Below are 17,278 nucleotides of genomic sequence, written 5' to 3' on the forward strand. Positions count from 1 at the left end.
TTAAACTAGGGGCAGTGGATCGATGTAGTTTTATTCGAATTACGTTTACGCAAAATCTTTACACGGGGGTTGTCGCGCAAAGCAACAAGCGTAGTAGAAGAGATAATACGAGTGAAAAAGTAGTTTCGGCTGATATCCGAGTCACGCCAAGACAGGAAGTAGGATAGAGGGCGGGTTTACTTGCTTTACTGCAAGCTCTCCAGCAAAAGGTTTTTTATGGGGGGCACGCTAGTACACTTTTCAAAAAGGGGAAACACAACAACCACGTGGATAAACAACGGAGAAAAAGAAAATGGCGGGCGGCGGAAAATGCGGAAGGGTTTTTGTTATTGGGAGTGAACTTGCCACTGAAACTGAAGCCGACACAGGTGTTTTTTATGTGGACACTCGTTTCCAACAGGGTTTCAGAGCATTGGCGAAAAATACAAAACAAAACAGTTCAGTCTGGTGCGAGGAACGGCGGAAACCTGTCACAGTCGCGCAACAAACATACACATACGTCGCTCCCTATTACGAAGAACGTGTTGCATTTCAGTGAAGCACCTCGCGCGATAATGGGTGTGTCCGTTTTTACGCCCCTTTCCGATCCCTCGATGTTGTATAGTTATGGCCTCGTGGCGCGGGCGTCACCGAGGGACCGGAACTGGTTGTCTGTCGACAATTTGTGACAGAATACACCTTGGTAAATGGGCCGATATATTCATTTACGATGAGGCACAATCTCAAAGTCAATAAACCGTGGAAATCATTTTGCTTTCAATTTTTTGATGTAGGGACGCCAACACAAAGAATCGCACTGCACTGACAAAAATAAAATCGCGCCACTTTATTCGCTGTAGCGATTTAAAACCTCCCCTATCAGACAGCGGTATAAGAAAATCGTGGAGCAGTTTTCGAGCAGCATGTAAAAATTGTGGGAGCACTATGGTTTGCGGATGGAGCGCAAAGACGAATGAGACTGGACCAAGTGTTTTTGACTGACAGTTCTGTCGGGCGTAAAACCAAGCAGTTTTCGAGGTACCTCGACGGGCGCAAATAAATATCGCATTTTTCCGTAACTTTGTGAAGCTCTCAGGAATTATGTGAAGTGCTCGAACTTCGCAGCTAACAATATAGATGTATGTAAAAAGGGCTAAGGCGGCTGCGAGGTCCGTCTTTTAACGTTGAAAAGAGCAGACAGTAATGATGATCAGGCCTCAATTGCCGGGCGATGCAATGTGAACCGTTACGGAGTCAATTATCCTCAAAAACCCACAGCCTCCCGAGTCTCTACCTTTCACTATGGGACAGTAATTAAAGGCAGGATGACACGAAACCAATCGCCGCATAGCCCTCCTCCGATTTACGCCGGGCCGCGGTCAGGTGATAACGTTGTCACACTGGCCCATTCATCCTTACCACTTCATTGGTTGACGACGTCACTTCGCTGTTTTGAACATTGGTGTCCGACTTAGTCTTAACTACAAGCTGCTCATTTTCATTTGGAGCAGTGTCCGATGCCTCTGCTTCCTGTTGTGTGGAGGTTGCAGTGGATGAGGGAGGATCAACCTTTTGGTTTTCAGAGTCTGTGGCTTGGCAAGGCTGTTGCTCGGATGTGGAAGAGCTGGCGTTGGTTTCTTGCTCAACTGATTCAGTCGATTCGCTCTGTGTTGTCGAAGAAACCTCAACTGGATTCTGGTCATTTGCTTCATCTGTTTGCTGTGGTCTGCAAACCAACTCTCAATATTAGTAACATACTGATTATGCCACAATGTGTCCACCAGGATAAACACTATGGCACCGCTGCTTGGACAATTTAACCACAAAAAACTATACCTGTCATCGCTGGCGGGCTGGTCACTGGCTGACTCATTATTCAATGTTTCACAAGCAACTGTGGAGCTTGGAACATCATCAGTATCCATTGCTTGTGCCTCTGGAGGTGAACTTGTCACACTGTCTGCTTGAGTTTCAGAAGAAGACGAGTCGTCAGGAACAGGAACACTTTCCTCTTGTATTTCCATATGAACGACTGCATCCAGAGTTTCTTCATTTTGCTGTGATGGTGCAGTGGATTTTGGTTCAGTTGAACTGTTTGGAACTTCTTCAGTGGACATTTCCTCTACTGGATCAGTTCTGTTATGTAAACAGGATTTGTGAACATGATTACAAATACCATAACTAAAAACAACAGCATGGTATAGAAAGGAAAATATTTAGCATGTTGCCATTATTTTAACACAGTTTTGATGCCATTTACTGGTCAGCAGTAAAAAGGGAGAAAAAGAAGACTTGCAAATGTTTACAATTTATGCAATAGTTTTTCAGTTGACATACTTCTCAGATTGTGTCGATTCTTTCTGGACTTCTGCACTTGTAGAATCTGGAACGACTTTGAAGAAAAATTAATAATTGTATTTTATAGTCATTAATATTTTGACACATCTTAATCAAACAATGTGTTAAACATAAAAACTATCTCTTAACGTATTTTCCAACTGTGCACTTTACTCTATAGGTGAAAATACAGAGAATTAAACAGTTTCAAAAATTCCTATAGTGGTGCATAGTACAGTGCATAACAATAGTATAGGCTTATGATTCATGCATAGCAATCCTCTACACACTTCCTTATTCCACAACACAAAAAAGGCCTACGCCTCAATGCAAGGAAACTGTAGTCAAATACCAGTGGACTGAGATTTACAATACCTTATTAAAGTGCGACTTACCATAGTCAGCAGCTCTACTTGGAAGAGATGCACTTTCACTTGATGATGTAGGTTGTTCTTGCACACTGGAAATAAAGACATAGTCATGTTTAAAAGTATTAAAAACAATCTGAATGATAATTTTGTCATTTGAGCAAAATCCTACACTGTAAGCAATTATAATATCTGGAAATTGTAACCAAAATGCCAAAAGTTTTAGGCTTGATTAATTAATATGTGTCAGAGTGTGTAATAAATGGAGTTTTGCTCTGGAAACATTAGACTTATTAGGTTTCAGAAACATTACACCAACCACAGCAGTGTCTGACCTTATTCTATCCATAACATATAATGCAAAGGTCATGTGTACTTGGATAAACAGCAAACGTCACAGGTACCATGCTTGCTTACAGTTGCACAATCTTTACATCAACATTTCAACACATGTCCTCTGCAATCATTGGCAAATATGTACACTGTACAGTGATAAATGACTTATGCCTGGCCAAGGAGAAAGTCCGCTTTGACCATTTACATACTGCTTATGAAGATATTTCAAAACCTTAACATTGATTTGAAAATTGTTGAATGTGATATTTCGTTGTATTTGCCAGTGGAAAATGGGACTTTGATTCAACAACCCTTAAAAACCTGTGACTTTGATCTATCAAGGCAGTAATTGCCATAGATTTTTTTGAAAATGCAGTACCTTGCTAACTTGTCGAACTGTTCAAAGTTGGCCCAGCCTTCTTGAGAGGTAGATGACGGAGGGGCGGGTTTCTGAAACATAAAAATGTGGTCTTCTAGTTAAAGGCAAACAACTATTATTAAAACTTAAGCAACAACAGGTCTTACCTGATTTTCACTCCAAGAATTTTCTGTGTTAGTTTGGTCGACACGTGGTGAAGCATTGGGCGTACTTTCATTACTACTACTACCCGTGCTTGCACTGTCATCACTTTCTTCAAACGTGGCTGTCCATCCAGCTGTTGGGATAGGATTATAGATAAATGTACTGATAAAACAAGCCTAAATTTGTTCATTATCATGTCATTTGGTGCCACAGTGCCATTATGCCACAGTTGAGAAAAGAATTGCATGATTAAATTATTAATTTAATTGTCGGGATTGAATTGAAACAAGACTTGCGGTCTAAAAGACAACATTCTATGAAGATTGTTTACATTGTGGGTTTGAGGTTTCCATGTCCTCAGAAACATCAGGAATTTTAATTGAAGTAATGGTTGTAGTTGGACTCGGTGCTTCTTCCTCATCACCACTACTACTCTCCGTACTCTCACCTGAACTACTGCGATTTCTATGTTCAAAACATTTTGTTGAGAAAAAGGAAACATATAGGAAGGCATTTTTTAAACAGTAAAGAGGAAAAACTAGAGACGTTAAAAGCAGGTTGTAGTTACCTTTATCACACTAATGCAATAAGGCGCAAGTTGCAAACACAGTTTTGAAGAGGTCTTAGTAAAACAAATACCACAAAAAAATAAAGCTGCATTTGTACCGGACATTGATGGTGGGGGCAGTGCTGGTGTATTTAAAAGGTGATCCAGAATTTGGAATATGATTCTCCCATTCCTCATCACCTAAAGATAAAAATTTTTGTTTACTTAAAATAATCTTTGTGTCTCTTACTACTCAGTTAAGCATTGAAAAAAACCTCTCATTTCATTAAATACAAGTTGGTTTAAAATACTTGGAACAAACTAGATACGACAATTTATGCATCACAAACCAACTTCTTGATATTAGATAAGGTTAGTTACCATCTTCTCCAGAATCGAACGTGTCTTTGTTTTCTTCCTCTTCATCACTGCTGTCTCCAAAATGTGGAAGACGGGCTTGACAAACATTTTCAAACAATTCCTGGTTCGGCTGCAACATAAAAAAAGAGTCAAAGAGGATACCGAAGAACTATTGGACATTCATGTGCACAACGACTTACAGTGTTTGTGTCATCTTTTATGTCAAAATCTATGGAGTTGATTTTGTTGAACCTGTGCAAAGTAGAAATTCCCATTGGTACAAACCAATAACTCAATAACATGAGATTATCAGAAACATTTGAACACGATGGACTCGCCACTAAAGCACCCCAGAACCAGAAGATAACACAAACGTAGACAAATTCTATTGTATGCCATTAGCCTGGTAAACCATTAACTGGGGCCACACAAATACCTCAACAACCAACCAAACAAAGAAAGAATTTCGGTTTTATTTAGTTTAACCAAACATGTATAGCCCTCCCATGCTCTATGTTTAACCAGCACAATTTGGGGAAAATTTACTACAGTAGGAGAAAATGAATCCTTATCAGGTGAAACACTTCTTTTGAATATTTCTACATATAGCAGAAACTTTTCTACAGCTAGATGCATCTTACGTCCTCAGATTGTGTAATAAAACATCAATTTTCAACTTTCTTACTTGTCTGGTTCCTCTGACTCAGCAAAGTCGCCATCAGTAAATCCAAACTGATCAATAAAATTGGAAGTCATTTGTTGAACTTGGTAGTCGGTGAATGCCTGGCAAACGCACAACATTGGCAAAGTCTCTCCACCGCTAATTTTGCAAGTTTTTATTGCATAGTTTGCCACCTTAAGCGGTTTTTATTATTGCGCTCATACTTTTAATGCTTTGGGTCAGTTTCATTGCTTAATAACTTTTAACTCTGCCAATTAAACTTACAAATTCTGAGTTTTGAATCAGGTTTCACCCAAAAAGGCTACAGTTGTTGAGTGATGGTTAGTATTGGAAATTCTATCACACTTTTGTTGCCACAAAAAAAGGCATTTTCATGCAAATCAAACCATGGACAAGAATGAAGGTTTCTAATTTGGTGCCACTCAAATGGCAGCTTAACAAAAATACAATTTGCCAATGAAGCAAGAGAAACTTTGCGCGGTTGTGCGCGAGCCAAAGCATTCCAAGTACCAGTTGAAAAAAAAACATACACCTTTACATACATTCATGTATGGTTGTTAATCATAGGTCAGCATTTATCTACTCAATATGATAAATGCAAAAAAATCAAACCACTCATCTACAAACTTATATGCATATATAGTTATATATAGATTTGTACATAGCCATTTTGGCTATGCTATTGATCGAGCAAATGTATGTCGGAAAATAAGACCACCTGCGTGGGTTCACTTTGCTGCCATGAACAGTCAACTAGTTCCTCACAGCTAAGCCAGCAGAAAAGTAAAACTTGGCATGCATACACTTGCTATAATCTAATTATAAAATCTATTATCGTCTTTGTATAATTAAGTAAAAAGAAAATTCTATAATTTGTAACAGAAACAAAATTTTACTTTTCACCAAGGACAAATTAATGTAGATAAATTGTCATGCATAAAATAGAACTTCTTTTCCAACAAATAACCTTGTACTACTCACCCAGATTAAGACTTAGCTACAAGGCACCCCGCTAACACAGCAAAACTGGCCTACCTGTTGAGCAGAACCAGATGTGAAAGGTATGTTATTGTAGTCTGTGTCCCCATCGTCATCAGAGGAAAAGTGCATAGGATTGTGACCACCCAATTCCCGTGAGTTTTTATCATTCATTTCAGCAAGGGACTCATTCACAAACTTTTGCCACCGGCCTTGATCTTCTTCAGGCATTCCTGTCAGGAAACCAATCAGGGTAAGATGTATTATGACATATATTGCAGGAAAACCAAATTGTTTGAATATGTTAAAACATGTTTGTTGTTCCCTTTAGTTAAATACACATATTACAAGAGTCTAATTGTCTTTTAAAACCAGCATGTACAATGATACTAAAATTAACAAAAAGCTCTGATGCAAATATTTCGACCATATTTTACTCAAACATCAGCTTAAATATGTCCAGCATCTTAAGTTAGACTTGGCCTTCTTATTTGGGGTTATAAACTATGAAGTAATTTGCACTATAGCTCAACAAATGATGTACAACATCACATGTTAAAAAATACAACTCAGCAAGTTTTAAATATTGTACCAATTATACACACATCACACCATGTTAAAATATTGAATTACAGTACATGCACAACATGTAGCACTGGGTGCCACACTTTCAAATGTCCTTGCAGGAAGTTATGCTTGTTTTATTTACAAACTCCGTACATTGCAACCAGCAAGTCACTTTAAACATTACACAAATAAAAATTTGTGGAAACTGACAGCAGCCTTAGGCATCTGTGGACATGGCACATAGCTTCAAGTTTAATTCAAGCTCCATTTAATTTTGCAGGGCAAGTTAACATGAACACAAACTATTTGACATAATTGCAATGTTAGTCATACGAGTTAAAATATCACACGCATAACCACACGCCCACCAACAATTTGTAATCGGGCTTTGAGAAAAGGGATGATTTGCCAGTAAACAAATATCAGACTATAGATCTGTCTAATGATATTAAAGTGAGTCACCAACCTTCAATAAAATGCCTTATTCTTTCTGCATTGGAACCCTTTTCCATATTCTCCAGTATCTGGTTGGTTATTAATGTTAAATGTCCCATATTTCCTTTTCTGTGACCGCCATCTTCACATTCATGCACTCTGTTGTCTTCCCATGCTTCTAATATCCTCTGGATTAACCTGCAGTCTTCAAAGAGCTGAAAGAAAAATAGCCCAATAAGTTTTAATTTTCAAGGCATCATTCTACTACTCTATAAATGTTTTTATACAGCCGAAAAGAACTACAACATATAATTAAACAAAAGGCATATCTTTACAACTGGTTTATATCAATCAGCAACAAATGGCATGATACAAATTAATAATAAACTCTCATTTACGTGAGTTAACAAAGGTGCCACTTTACGTGGATTTTCAATATCATCATCCTCTTTCCTGGAATCAGAGGTTTCGTCATTATGGTTGGCAGATTCATTTTCGCTAGTATACGCTGGTGCAGGACTGGTGTTGGTCGTCACGGTAACAACATTGCTGAGGACTGTTTGAATGCACTGAACGGTTTGGGTATGAAGAAAGTTGTTGTACTCATAAAAGAAAAATAGGTCCTGTGAAATAGTAAGGCATTTATTAAACATTGTGGGTAGAAACCATGAGCTGCAAAGAAGTTATTGCTTACCAACAAGGCATTAAATATTTGCAACTCTGATAGCTGCACATTTATATTGTGAGTGTTGGTAATTAATATTGCCGAAAGGAGTTTGCCAACATGAAGTCTGGTATTGCCCAATGGAGGGCTGAGCTCTCCAAAAGTGCACTGCATTGATTCCCTCTGCAAACAAAAAAATGTTTTTTTTTATTTCTGTTACATGAGTTTGTATTTTTGTTAGTGCATATAAATCTGAGTATTTTAACAACCTTAGGAGGGCTTTCAAGAAGTTTGTGGAAATCTGGCAGGCGGTCACTAAGCCCATGTAAGGTTTTTGACACTCCGCAAGCAAGTCTCTCCACATCCAACTGTGTTAGCTCTGGAGCCATCTCAGGAAAACTGTAAATTACATTTGGTGTCTTTTTCTAATGAAACAATTATGTTTTTGAAAACTAACCCAAATGGAGCTGGCCTTCTGATTTCCAAAAGTGCTAACAACACACTTATTCCATTTACAATGACAGATTCACACACACCATTGTCAAACATGTGCTTGAGCAAAAGTTGCACAGTTTCTTTCCTACATAAAGTCAGGACTTGTTTAGCATATATATGTAGAATAAGTTACACAAAATTAGCAACTTACTTTTCCAGGGTATTAAGCAAAGGATCATCCTGTGCAGACTCCTGCATAGTGTACATGTGCTCTCTGCTCAGTCGGATAATGTCACACAGTGATTGGGCACTATTACAATGAAAATTCTCATCCACAGTAGGGTCTATGAGAGCAATTAATCGTTCCACAAGGTTGTTTTCATTCAGCCACTGATGAAGAAAGTTGTGGTCAACATTTGCAAGCAATTATGCCTCTGTCAGCTGTTTTGCAAGCTCACCGATAAGACCTGTGCTCGGAGGTCGACTGCTTCAACACATGTTACCAAGCGCAAAAGTAAATCCATTATGGCAGATGTTCCCAAATGCTTTAAAACACTTCCGAGAAAATCACTTTTGGTTTTGATGAATTCAAGGGTCTGCATAATAACCACATTTAGCATATTATCACAAACACATATATTGAACAAATTCTGAATCAGCAACAAATGTGTACATCAGAAATAGAGTTTAAAAGTTAAACTTACAGGTTCTGGCTTTCTTGACAGCAGAATACCAACAACTTTAGAAAAAAAGCTTGCCAACAGTGGGTTGAGGGGTGCTTCGGTTTCCAAAAAAGAAAACAACTTTTGCCTCAAAGCCTGCAAAAAAGTAAAATTGATCATAATTTTGTGACAATTTCCGACAAGTAGATGCTGTTCTTGCAAATGCCCAAAGCATTTTTGTAATTCAAAAAGTAAAGAAACCACTGGCACATAATTAAAAAAAATCCTGATAAAAAATACCTAAGCAAATATGCAAAGCAATACATACCTCTGTGTCTCCCAGCATTTCATTTATCTGTGGCACATCGGAGGTGAGAAGTTCACAAGCAATGTTGGGATATTTATACTTCACATTGTCGTCTAACTCGAGTGAAGGTTCCGTAATAATTAGCATCACCAGCTCCTCCATCACATCACCTTTACTTAGGCTTGATAAAACAATATGTAGATTTTACATTTTTATGCATTAAATAAAAATAGTGACAAATAAGTTATCAGTGACAATATATATTTCTGAATGTTTTTATAGTTTAAAACAAAAAACAGTTTCAAACAAAACAAATATTTCTTGATACAAATGCAATGTTATTAATACCTTATGTATGTAAGTCTAATTCAAAAGTATAAAATGTGCTCCAATTTAATTTGACAAAAAAATGTTCCAACAACTTACAATTCCACCAATTTGGTGTTCTGTCCTTTGCATTCCTGAAGAATATCATCATCATCCATTAGTTCGCGGAGTGTGATATCTTCCTTTTCCAGGAGAGTATCCATGTTTGAGGTTGTTGCAAATGTCCAAAACATGATTGTTGGTTATAGTTTCCGAGTGCATAAAACAATCAGTGGTTGTATATATATATTTATTGTACAATTAGTGAACGCATCCTGAAAGGTGGAAAAAGTAAAATAAAAAGTCATCACCCGAACAAAATTATTAACCTAAAACTGGTTGTAAATGCACATTTTGGGTTACATAACACTTTTGCAATATTTGTAATTTCATGAAAATTCACTAGTTTAATTTTTCATTTCACATGCATATAAGTTTTTGGAAAGACTGTGACCTGCACAATAATACTTGACTGAAATAGTTTGTCTGATAAAGCGAGTCTGATTGAACTGTAACACGTAGATAAGATAGATTGGTTCTAGGTAGTTTTACCCAACATGTGTACCAGGCAATACTGCTTTATCTAAAGCTGCAGAGCTTTCAAACAGTTACTAAAACGCATAAAGCATCACAGATACGAACATCGAAAGTCAAACATCAACTTATTTTAAATCCCAATGCAATTTAATAGTTGAACACGAACGCGCTTTCATTCACAAATGGCGTAATCAATAGGAAATGAGCTCACATTTCCCATAATTCCATTCAAAATTTAACGCCCGACTGCGCCGAGACTACTTCGTGTACTGTTTAAATTGTCCAGCTTGATATATATGCGCACTATTTTTTCAAAACATGTTTGTCTGCGTGCCAAAAAACGCCCAATTAAATTTTTGGCAGTATTTTTTTTGAAGTAATAGGATATAGCCTTTACTGTGTAAAACGTCACAAACAACTTGACGTCATTTCCAGTTTGGTGACATAGTATGAAAGCGGCCGTTGTAAGCGACCGTTTTTGTCTGTTAGAAGTTTGTTATTTTTTTTGTTTTCTATGGTCAATACGAGCTTGCTGTTGAACAACACATACAAAAATTTGCAAAAAATAAAAATATTTAATCCCTATTATGTTAAAACAACTGTATCACAGATTTTTTTTAATTAAGCATATCCCCAGAAAATACCTAAATTTTTCAGTATGTCGCCAACAATATAATTTGGACAGAAACACAATCTTGAAAATTTTAATGTGCCAAATTTGTGCAAATTAAGGTTAAATTATTTGAATAAAGTCCAATGCTTTTAACAGCAAAGGGGCGCCAAACCACAACCTCGCGGGTTGCTTCATCCAGGAAACTACAATTCAGGATTTGCTTCAAGTATTATGGGATTCCTTTCTAAAGGCGATTTAACTATGGTCTACATGAATCTACACAAAACAACAATTGAACACTATAAACCTAACAGCTTCCAAATTAAATTGAACCTAATGGGTGTATCTAATAAATAATTGAAGGAATTTAAGTTGATCGCGTCGGGAACATGCGTGTTTTGCAACAATGTCCCGGAATATATGTGCAAAAAAGCCATAATATTGGAGAGCTGCAGACAGGGTGTGTACACGCACTGTTTCGACCTGTAAGGTCTTATCAGTGCAGCTGTTGACAGTGGCATTGTGCTGGATTTTACACTAACAGCCACACTAATTTCCACTTTGTGGTACCTTGCAGTGAACGTCAATCCGTTGGGTACCCTTTGCTGAGTACCAATTAGTAACTCTCAGCCTGGCCCCTCCTATAGAGTAACGATCAAGAGCCCGCGGTTCCCTGTCCATCCACAAAAACATAGATGGCAAGCAAAAACCAGCCAAGCAACACCATTTCTAACAAATTACTATAAAGGCTATCAGTGCGGATGGGGCCGTAGGCCACCGTTGAGAAACCCATCTTGGTTATATAAGTCTTCCATGCACTGAAAACTGTATAGGATCTTTAGGTCCTTTTCTGATTTCTTTAAAATGTGATCAACCTTGATCACAAGTTTTTCAAATAGTCTTTTACCCTCAGGTCATCATTGGTATTTTTATTAAAACAGAATCGAGGATAGTAACTTTTTTTACTAGCTTCGCAGCCAAGGCGTTGCAGCCTATAGCTGGATCTGACACTTTTCTCGACAAGTCTCCGATCGGTGACCACACGACAGGCAGGATCGCCCAACTGCGCAGGTCCTTTTGGCGATCACACCTTCTATCGAGATCACAAGTTTTACAGTTTCAAACCTTTATTTACAGGCGAAAAATTGACACTTCCACTTGTTTGGTCAATAGGTAAGTTATATATATACAGAAACAACATAAAAACTTAGTTCGTCATAGGGCTTCCGCAAATTTTACGTAGGGTTTTGCAAACATAAATATATGCTATAAGAAGGGTCCTTGGCTATAGAAAGATTGGAAACCATACTGTTTTAAACCGTTTTGTCAAACGAAAGTCTTGTAGAACTGCGGGGATGGTCGGTTCGGCATTTGTAGTTACGGTGAATTGTGAACTTGGATTCTGCCGTTCAGTCTCTTTTTTAACCTTCTTGCATATGCTCCAATAATGTCATACACCATTTTGTATTCTTCCTGCAACGGTACGGGAATCGTTATGCGATTTGTTTTGAATTTTCAACAAATACCTTTATCAGGTGAAACGTCGGTGAGGAAAAGTTACCTTTAATGGCGCCAGATTAATTAAAATACCTTGTCAGCAAAAGTTATCAAACAAATATAATGCTAACAATTCAAATATTTATTGCCAACATTCCTATAACGAGAACACCTTCATAAAAGCTTACATTTTACATGAAACTAGCTTTCACCAAACACATGCTTATAAATGGTTAGCATAAACCAATAAAGTGTTGAAAAAGAAGCTGCATGTTAATTACCAGCGTTGGGACGATGTAGGGTCGAGCATCCTTCATATCTTTGATGCTCCTGAAAACGTCAACCTTATCTCCGCAACGCAGTCGCCGTGCTGCCTGGAGAATCACACAGAAACACCCTGTCCTTCGGCAACCATCACTAAAACACATTTGAAATGAGATGAAATGTCTCGGATACAAAGCGTTCCAACTAAGGTGAATATCTGCTCAAAATACTAAAAGATTTACATCAAATATTATTTACGTGTATAAGCAATATAGCAAATAATGTTTATTTTTTTGTGCGTTGCAGAATTACGTGTGTTAACCTTTTTCTAGTTTAATTACGCAATCGGCTGACATGCTTGATATGGTTCTTCTTATGGAAAGCTTTGTTTTATGCCTTTGACTCAAACAAATACCTGCAGTGGACAAGAACGGCATCATCGCGTTGCTCTGCCACCCGATCTAGAAGCTGATCAACGAAACAAAGCAAGTTTTCAACACTTTTAGGGGCGCTACCGTCCAGCCACGATGTAAATTGCATTTGCAGTACGCTTGCCTGAGAAAAAGTTATAGGTTTAATGATAGTCACATAACGCTAATTCAGATGAAGCGTCTTTAAACGTTAATGTAATGTAGCCCCAATAAAGTTCGATATAAGTAACCTGTTAGATTGGAAATTCTTTTTACCGTTTTGTTTTTGTAAGACGCTGTGAGCATTCTTTCATCGTAGTCTCCGTGATTGGTTTCTTGTATAAGTTGTACTTTCACGTTTCCGTAGTCGCGAACATTATTTCCGGGCCAGTACTGAGCAGATTTACTCTGGGAAAACGTACTGTTAATTCTTGGGGTGCATCATGTGGTAGCAAATAACGTAAGTAACGAGATGAATTGAAATAATTTTTCACTGACACTTAATTATTTGCAGAAAATTTAATTCTTTTTTTAGGAATGTCATCCTGATGCATAAACCAAGAATCACTGGTTTTAAAACAGTCAAAATTATTTTCAAAATGTGTTTCAGCGCTGCTATCGGTATGTGCACAAATTGACACAAACTACTTTGCACAAAAACATAATACCTTGCCATTTTCAAACAATCCTGTCATCATAACAATAATTTTAACATCATTGTCAATATTGAGTCTCCAAAATAAGTCCTCGGAATCAGATAGGGGTCCTTGAGCAGCAATCAATACATTTGCTCCGAGTTTCTGTGCAACGAAAGCGCATTACCATTATTACGTCATTTCAGTGCATTATAACAAAACAAAGCAAGTTTACCCCGATGTACGAAGCATTGTAATAGGGGCCAGTTGATCCATAATTGTCAGATTGAATGCCAGCAAGGCAACTGTCGTCTGCGTATGCAGTAGTAATAACATAATTTTAGGCCTATCCATAGAGGTCTTGTATATATAAGGTGCGGCTATCCCTACATGGTAAGTATTGACGGTGTCTGTTTAATTCCATGTGCTTGTTCCCGAGAGTCTGACTCAGATCTGGAGGTTCAACACGATCCACTTCACTAAACTGTTTATCAAAACCAGTACATTGGCTTTCACTCGTAACTCTGCAAAATACGTCTATACGTTATACTCTTTAAATGGAGTGTGTTCCATTTTTCAGTTTTCCTGTGGTTAAATCTATCCACTGCGAAAGGGATATTTTACCTTTTTAAACTTGCAATGTACTCCGTTAAACGATCACCTTCCACTGCAGTTTCGCCAAAGAGATGAGATTCCAATAACAGCTTGAACAAGTACACGTAGAACGTCTAAAATAAGTTTCATAATCAAAATACTCAAGGCTACATACTTTTTGTTGAGGTGAAGGAATATACGTACCAAATTTTGCACAATTCCGTATCGCTGCCGTCTCATGTTGACCACAGTCATAAAAATGTTAACGCGTCGCTTTTCCTTCAGCTCATCCAGCATGTGGTCGAATGCCACAAAAACTCCTGTTCTACCGATTCCACCACTGAGTAAAAGTGACAACCTTTTTTGGTGAGATAAAATGTCATAACAACTATAAAGAAATCAGACTGCACTGCTCGGTGATGACCGATGCATCTCTCCTCACTTTTTTGACATTTTGCGTGCTTTCCAATTTTGTAAAAAGTAATTACATGCAGGAGCATGACGTTAATTGTCAGCATGCTTTTCAAAAGTTCGAAGAATTAATAGTCATCAAAATAATGAAGAAAATGACGCAAGGTGGTGTTAATTTAAACCTGCAGTGCACGGTGATAGGAAACTCTTTGTTCTTTTTCATTATAGAAGAGTAAGATTTCATCACTTCCGCATGGAATTCCAGTAAAGGACTGGTAGTAAGCGACAGCTTCTCATGTGGTGGCCAAGCCGTGTACTGATATTGAACAACCTTAATCTGAAAAACTCGAAATCGTAACTCACAATTTCGTTGTGTCATGGGCATGCATTTTACCTCTTTATCCTCCCTAATCTTTGAGACGAGAAAGGTTCGCTTTATATAATTCTCTCTGAGCAACTCGTCAACAAACTTCACCATTATCACGTTATAAATGTAGGACTGGTGTGCCGGCGGCCAATATTCTTCACTTTTGACCTAAATTGGGCAAACAGAGGTTGCAACGATGTGGCCCGTGCCAGAGCATGTTCCAAATAGTCCCGAAAATAACATAATCAACATTATAAAAAATGATTTGCGGAAATAGTTTAAGAAATATGAACCACCTGGCCACTTTCCGTCAATTTGACAAGCATGACGATGATACGTGATCTCTGTTCCCAGATCATTCTCCAGAAGTCGCTAATAGTGGTTGCAAGAGGGGCTTGTGTGCAAATGAACTTTCTGTCCTGGTGGTATCCCTGAAAATGAACAAGAGCAAATTCGGGTTTCTGCTATGAAAATTTAAATTAATTAAACCAGAATCCTTGATTTTTTCCCAATGAATACAGACGAAGTGTTGGCCATGTTTGCACACATCACGCGAGTACTAACATGCACTATATGTTTCCGGTCTGCGAATCATGCACCCAAATCTTTTTAGGAGTTTACTGATTTCATATTCTGAAGTAGCAACAGACCACGCAAACATCATAATAAAATTTAGCAATATTTTACTCACATCCACAAACGAAGCATTTATATAATCAGATGATGTGTCTGTTCCTTGAACTGAAAGCTTTACTCGGGTGTAATCATCTACATATAAAGCGAACTTTCGGCGATAAAGTCATTTAACAGAATATATATGAACGAAACTAACATGGTAAAATGTTGGAATAGCGATTTTTTGCATCGTTGGAGGGTAGGTTGGCGCTGGTTCTCGGAAATTCGGAGCAGTGAGCCACGTAGGGCAGTCTCTGTTTCAAAAATAGTTGTACATTGGCGAAAAGTTCCGGTTGGAAGGAAAACAACAAACAAGGATCCTATTTTTGTAACACCGAATGCTCCTGTGTGGGTTAAACTATTGCGTCATATGATTATAACTGTTAGTACATGTGGGCTTGTTTAACCGGAAGTGTCATATTCGTTACTTCTGTACCTCAAATTCATACGCAAACTCCTTATCGTTTTGTTTATGGCCATTGATGAAATAATCCTCCAAGTTCCATTCGTGTATATCGGTGTCCTTGGGCAGATCGTCTGGGGAAACGTCGGAATAGGTTCCATTCTCAAGTGCGGCACAATCGTCTAAAAATGATCAGATTGTCTAATTCAGGGCACATGTTCACGATAAAACAAACTCTGTTGACAAACGTAGTTCATCCTATTTTCAATAAGTTGTGGAAAATCACCATCCTCAGGGGTTGTATTATGGAGACACATATGACTGTTACACTGTACACATTGTAAACGTCACGTCAAAAGGAAATCGACATATTTACCTGAACTTGTTCTTCTCGTATGGTTGTGCGTTCTGACCGGGTAAGTCACAGAAAATGACATATTTTCGCCTCTGAAAAAACACTTTGGTTTAACTAAACAATCAACTGAAAGGTTTTAAATGTACCCATATTTCTTGTAGCATAGGTACGCAACAAGAAGGACAAACACAAGGATTCCCAAACATCCAGCAACTACCACATGCCAGTTTCTCGTGAAAATGTCAAGTGCAGTGGAATCTACAATAATAATACGATCAACATGTGTTCTAAGTTCGAAAGTGGACATATGTCATAAGGTATACTCTCCACCTGTGGGGTCAATAGTCAAAACAAACAGCCTTCCGTCAATGTACTGCTGACTGTTATTCGCCGAACATGTAACAGCAAAGTTTCTTGTAAAGTCAAATGGTTGTTTTAAGAAGAAGAAACTGATTTCCACTGAATCGTTCAGACGGCGAGATGTCGAGACAAACGAGAGAATCGAAGAACTAAAATTACTTCCTTCGACATGCCAGTAAACACTTGGCCTCGGATTTCCTTCAAATGTACACGAAAGGCTGACATTGCCTTTTGCTGGGACGTTTTTCAACCGCGGAAAGTAATCTATTAGCCTAAGGGAATCTGCAAAGTCAAACATATTCGTGTGTGTTATTCGTCATACTATATACACAAACGAAAATGCACTAACTTACCTTTTGAAATTGCTGCGGCAGTCGATGCTATAAAAGTTATTCCCACAAGTAGCGCCTCCATAACATCTGACTATTGTTACCTGAAGGAACTGTGAGTACATGTGGTCCAAATTGTATTTCGACACCGAGGAGGAAGTGTGGGAACGGTAGCGTCTTAGGTTGTTTACAATATATTATATCCTGTTGCAAAAGATGGTGGATGCAAAAGTCACATTTTAATCTTTCTTCAATTACATGTGATATGGTTGTGGGTTTACT

The 17,278-nt window shown here is 38.0% G+C and overlaps 2 protein-coding genes across 3 annotated transcripts; both read right to left on the reverse strand.

Moving 5' to 3' along the window:
* Nucleotides 1–12: 12 nt before the first annotated feature.
* Nucleotides 13–9,817, reverse strand: LOC145912569 (serine/threonine-protein phosphatase 6 regulatory subunit 3-like). 2 transcript variants are annotated; one of them, XM_083000087.1, is made up of 22 exons: nt 9,607–9,817; nt 9,202–9,361; nt 8,916–9,029; nt 8,670–8,807; nt 8,423–8,601; nt 8,234–8,356; nt 8,046–8,175; nt 7,807–7,959; nt 7,511–7,735; nt 7,144–7,327; nt 6,168–6,343; nt 5,136–5,182; nt 4,651–4,702; nt 4,472–4,580; nt 4,210–4,291; nt 3,875–4,008; nt 3,546–3,676; nt 3,400–3,470; nt 2,712–2,776; nt 2,317–2,371; nt 1,816–2,115; nt 13–1,705 (listed from the first exon to the last, which is right to left on the reverse strand). In XM_083000087.1, exons 1-22 carry the CDS (start codon nt 9,738–9,740, stop codon nt 1,375–1,377), a joined length of 3,093 nt encoding a protein of 1,030 aa, XP_082856213.1. In that variant the 5' UTR covers nt 9,741–9,817; the 3' UTR covers nt 13–1,374. The 2 variants fall into 2 exon arrangements, with proteins under 2 accessions (XP_082856213.1, XP_082856211.1); XM_083000085.1 differs by having other exon boundaries at nt 5,136–5,233.
* Nucleotides 9,818–11,906: 2,089 nt separating this feature from the next.
* LOC145911749 (receptor-type tyrosine-protein phosphatase alpha-like) lies at nt 11,907–17,100 on the reverse strand. Its single transcript, XM_082999177.1, has 19 exons — nt 17,021–17,100; nt 16,638–16,949; nt 16,454–16,565; nt 16,329–16,399; nt 15,986–16,134; nt 15,707–15,803; nt 15,566–15,642; nt 15,171–15,305; nt 14,902–15,042; nt 14,690–14,844; nt 14,301–14,436; nt 14,127–14,230; nt 13,893–14,026; nt 13,738–13,814; nt 13,536–13,667; nt 13,144–13,275; nt 12,873–13,012; nt 12,475–12,610; nt 11,907–12,169 (listed from the first exon to the last, which is right to left on the reverse strand). The coding sequence occupies exons 1-19, from the start codon at nt 17,079–17,081 to the stop codon at nt 12,074–12,076; spliced, it is 2,397 nt and encodes a 798-aa protein (XP_082855303.1). The 5' UTR covers nt 17,082–17,100; the 3' UTR covers nt 11,907–12,073.
* Nucleotides 17,101–17,278: the final 178 nt, after the last annotated feature.

Source organism: Ascidia mentula, chromosome 8, assembly GCF_947561715.1.
Source record: "Ascidia mentula chromosome 8, kaAscMent1.1, whole genome shotgun sequence".
In the NCBI taxonomy this organism is placed as follows: Eukaryota; Metazoa; Chordata; class Ascidiacea; order Phlebobranchia; family Ascidiidae; genus Ascidia; species Ascidia mentula.

What these genes read in the sequence shown, in the direction of transcription:
- LOC145911749 (XM_082999177.1), bottom strand. Translation starts at nt 17,081, where the DNA reads ATGGAGGCGCTACTTGTGGGAATAACTTTTATAGCATCGACTGCCGCA. An exon ending in ACACCGTCAATACTTACCAT is followed by an intron (nt 13,815 to 13,892) that starts GTAGGGATAGCC and finishes CTGCATACGCAG; the next exon opens with ACGACAGTTGCCTTGCTGGC. An exon ending in GCCGTTCTTGTCCACTGCAG is followed by an intron (nt 12,611 to 12,872) that starts GTATTTGTTTGA and finishes AATGTGTTTTAG; the next exon opens with TGATGGTTGCCGAAGGACAG.
- LOC145912569 (XM_083000085.1), bottom strand. Translation starts at nt 9,740, where the DNA reads ATGTTTTGGACATTTGCAACAACCTCAAACATGGATACTCTCCTGGAA. An exon ending in GGAAACCTCAAACCCACAAT is followed by an intron (nt 3,677 to 3,874) that starts GTAAACAATCTT and finishes CTATCCCAACAG; the next exon opens with CTGGATGGACAGCCACGTTT. An exon ending in AAGTAGAGCTGCTGACTATG is followed by an intron (nt 2,372 to 2,711) that starts GTAAGTCGCACT and finishes TTTTCTTCAAAG; the next exon opens with TCGTTCCAGATTCTACAAGT.